The 3,556-nt window shown below is 38.0% G+C and overlaps 1 protein-coding gene across 1 annotated transcript in view; it reads right to left on the bottom strand.

Moving 5' to 3' along the window:
- lrpprc (leucine-rich pentatricopeptide repeat containing) overlaps positions 1–3,556 on the bottom strand; it is a gene marked incomplete in the record, with an annotated part of 81,482 nt that overhangs the window by 53,627 nt on the left and 24,299 nt on the right. Inside the window, 5 exon segments of the mRNA XM_014030974.1 lie at positions 1,407–1,492; positions 1,797–1,927; positions 2,040–2,153; positions 2,657–2,728; positions 3,478–3,555. Coding sequence (XP_013886428.1) covers positions 1,407–1,492; positions 1,797–1,927; positions 2,040–2,153; positions 2,657–2,728; positions 3,478–3,555 — 481 coding nt within the window.

The raw sequence follows: 3,556 nt of genomic DNA, 5'->3' as shown, positions 1-3,556 counted from the left end.
TGTGTGTGTGTGTGTGTGTGTGTGTGTGTGTGTGTGTGTGTGTGTGTGTGTGTGTGTGTGTGTGTGTGTGTCAAGAGAATGACACACTTTGAGAAAGATGGGGAAAGAGGGTCAGATAGAGAGACAGAGGCAGAAACGGAGAGCGAGTGATGAGGGGATGAGAGGAAAGGCGAGAACAGACAAGGGAAACATTTCGCCTGTCACTGAATGCAAAAAAAGCGGAGCAGCAAAACTGATAGTAATTGGGTCTTCGATGGGCAGAAGGAAACCCACCGTAGAATTCTGAAAATGGCACGCTAATATGGTTTTGGGAAGCGAGAGGGATTGTGACAGACTTGGTCACATACACACAAAAGCTGAAACACACACATTCAAAATGGGTTTATATCATGATCTACTGGACAAGAAAAGAGAAGGGAAATACGTCTGGATGGGTGCAGTTAATTCATTTCAGGACACAAGGATTAAATATCCTTTAATATAATTAATGTTTTAAGCAGAAATACTACAGAGCCGTTTGAATATATGTTGCTGGAAAATGTTTGGTTTGTAAATTTACTTTTTGCTAAACATGTAGGATAAACAAGATAAATGAAAAATGGTGGAAATTGACAGAGCTGTGGCTTAATTTCCACACATGGAATAAATAAAGACATCACAGGAAATCCATTTTTTATATTATTAAATTCATATTTCAAAGAATAAGTCTCGATCTTCTCGACTCAGCTCAATGAGGAGGTGATGGCATGAACTACCAGGGATGGTTTACATTACTGGAGTTGATACATAAATTAAGGATCACATGAAAGTGACAATAGCCATCAGATTAATCACTTTCATCACATCTGACTAGAAAAACCCAAAACACTGACAGCTAAGAGCAGTTTTTAAAAGCTATGTCAGCTTAATCAATAGCAGGTGATGTAAAAATGACTGAGTCCACTGTTTTGTGTTAGGTTTATGGGTTTTTTTTCCTTCTTTTTTTCATTTGGATGTCATTATTGTGGTCTTTTGAGAATTTGGGGAATATTCAAGTCTCAATGTCTCAATCAAGGCTCATTTAGCAAATGACATTATTTATTACATGGCACTCAAAAGGTACACCCTTTCCTACACAAACTTTTTAGACTAGAGGTGTTCAATTTTTGGTGGAAATTTTATTTTTTTTTAATGTGGGGGACAAAAAGGGATTGACTCACTTTTGGAGCGGGCTCAATGTTGCCATTGAAGGAACTGCAGCTTTTACTGATTTAACTTTGTTTTTAAGCTAAAATGTCTATCAACATCTCTAATAACCTTAATAGACAAATAATCATCGCTTTTTTCCTCTGAGTAAGGTCATATCCCAGAAATTATGATAGACTGTAGTTGTAAAAGAAAAATCTCCCGGACAAATGAGAACTTACCTTCAATTTTGCCATTCTGTATTAGTGTCTTGACCAGTGTGATGCTTTTACTGGCATCCAGTGCATAAGATGAGTCCATACAGCTCCTAAAAGCAGGGACAGAAAAGGGCGCGAGCTTTGTTTAATGTATTCTACTTACAGTAATGCAGTGCATTTGTTTTATGTTTTTAAAGTTCAGTCAGATGCTGTAAGCCGCTGGTGAAAGACGAGGAGGAAATAAGGGAAGAAAAGGGGAGAGTTTCCTGTGTTTCAGGTAGACACCAGAGCGGCTGGACCCTGCATTAATGTCTCCCCTAATACCACTCAAGTTAAACTTTAATGGCCTACCACTGGCCGCAGTGCAGCCGAGTGAGCGAGTGTGCATGTGTGTGTGTTTCCTGCTGCACTCACAACTCCCTCTTCAGGTCGAGCGCCTCCTCCACATTGTTGTGGTGACAGCACATGCTGATGAGAATAGAGTAAGCCGCGGGTGTCATCTCCTTTTGGTGCTGCAGCTTCAGCTCAAGGGCGTTCTGCAGGTCCTGAACAGACAACAAAACCCTCAGGAAAAAATATGCATAGACAAAGCATCTACTGTCAAAAAAAACAAAAACAAAAGTCAAATGAGACCAATAACTCCCAAAGAAATCCTACCTTCTTGGAACTCAGGAACCATATGGCTTGTCTTAAAACATGGCTGTATGGTTTGTTTTCTGCTTTTAGTTCATTTATTTTTTTCTCAAATTCCAAAGTCTTGCTTTCAAGATCCTGGAAAAAAAACAAACAAACAAAAAAACAAAAACAAAGATGTTCGACAAATGAATGTAATCAATAGTCAACCTCGTGTCTACATGAATTTATACTTGGAATCTGGGCCAGTGAAAGCAACACGTGCGCTCAAGAAGCCCAACAAAATACAATAAGGTGACTGAAAAGTGGATGTCAACTGCTGCATTTTTTTGAAGGAGAAAAGAAATAGTTTTTTTTAGAAGGGAATAGCAATTTTGTATGCTTAGTTTACAAGGTTCTTCAGTGATGCAGCTTGCTAAACTAGAGGAGCTGAAAAGACAGATGCAGACCGATAACATTTCTATGCTTTGTTTGAGATTCAGTCAGAAAAATAACTTTATGAGAGCAAGACCTGTGGTGAGTGCATTAACAGTAAAGAAGCTAAAGCCTCATGCAGAGAGAGAATATGTGAAATAATGCATCAATGTTGCTGCAGCCTGACTGAAATAATATAACTTTTCAAAATACTATGTTGTACTTACTTGTGAATGAAAATCAGATGACTCGACCCCATGGAATATTTTTTCACTGGGATCCACCAAAGCAACCACATCCTGACAAACACAGTTAATATTAGATATTTGTGTAAGAATTGACATCTGTTTCTTCTGGTGAAACTCCAGACTGTAAAAAAAGTATCAATAATTTGAGTGAATTTTCACTAAGTCTATTTAGGCCTTTGGGTTCTCTGCTTAACTAAAGCTTATCCCACATTTTAAATCCATCAAAAAACACATTTCCTAACTATTTAACAAAGTGCTTTACAAGACAGGACAAGGTGAGTTTTTTTCCTGAAATCTGGCTATTTTAGTTAAATTTATGCTAAAACACTTGTTTAAAGATCTGACAATATTTTAAATTCCCATTTATAAGGCTTTTTAGTGGGATTTTGGAAAAGGGTGTAGATACTTTAAGGCCCCCACTGCTTACGAAGCTTACGTAGGTTTATGAAATTTACATATGTTAAAATGAAGATACAAACTGACTGGGACTGGAAATTGTGACAACACATAACAGCAACTGAGGTTGTAAAATCGCCATACACCTCCTCTTTGCAAGCCAGCTTAATTTATTCTGCATCTTCCTCTGGTTTCATAAAATAAACTGCAGTCACCCTCCAAGCTGCTTACATAAATTACAGAAGTTTACAAAATTTACATAGCATATAAAAAAACAACTCTTGACAAGTCCAGAAATTGGTACAGTGCCCTGAGGTCACCTTGAGGCAAAATGCCTGACGTTTATTCCTATACATTCCCAAAAACACGTCAGAAAGCAAACGTATGATGGTCAGAATGTGTACCTTGCTGAGCTCATGGATGTGCGAGGACTCCAGAAGTTTCTGAATGCCTTTACAGATGTTCCTTGAAATGGTAATATTC

The sequence above is a fragment of the Austrofundulus limnaeus genome, unplaced genomic scaffold (assembly GCF_001266775.1).
Source record: "Austrofundulus limnaeus strain Quisiro unplaced genomic scaffold, Austrofundulus_limnaeus-1.0 Scaffold0, whole genome shotgun sequence".
NCBI classification, from domain to species: Eukaryota; Metazoa; Chordata; class Actinopteri; order Cyprinodontiformes; family Rivulidae; genus Austrofundulus; species Austrofundulus limnaeus.
This window is presented reverse-complemented; position numbering and strand designations above follow the sequence as displayed.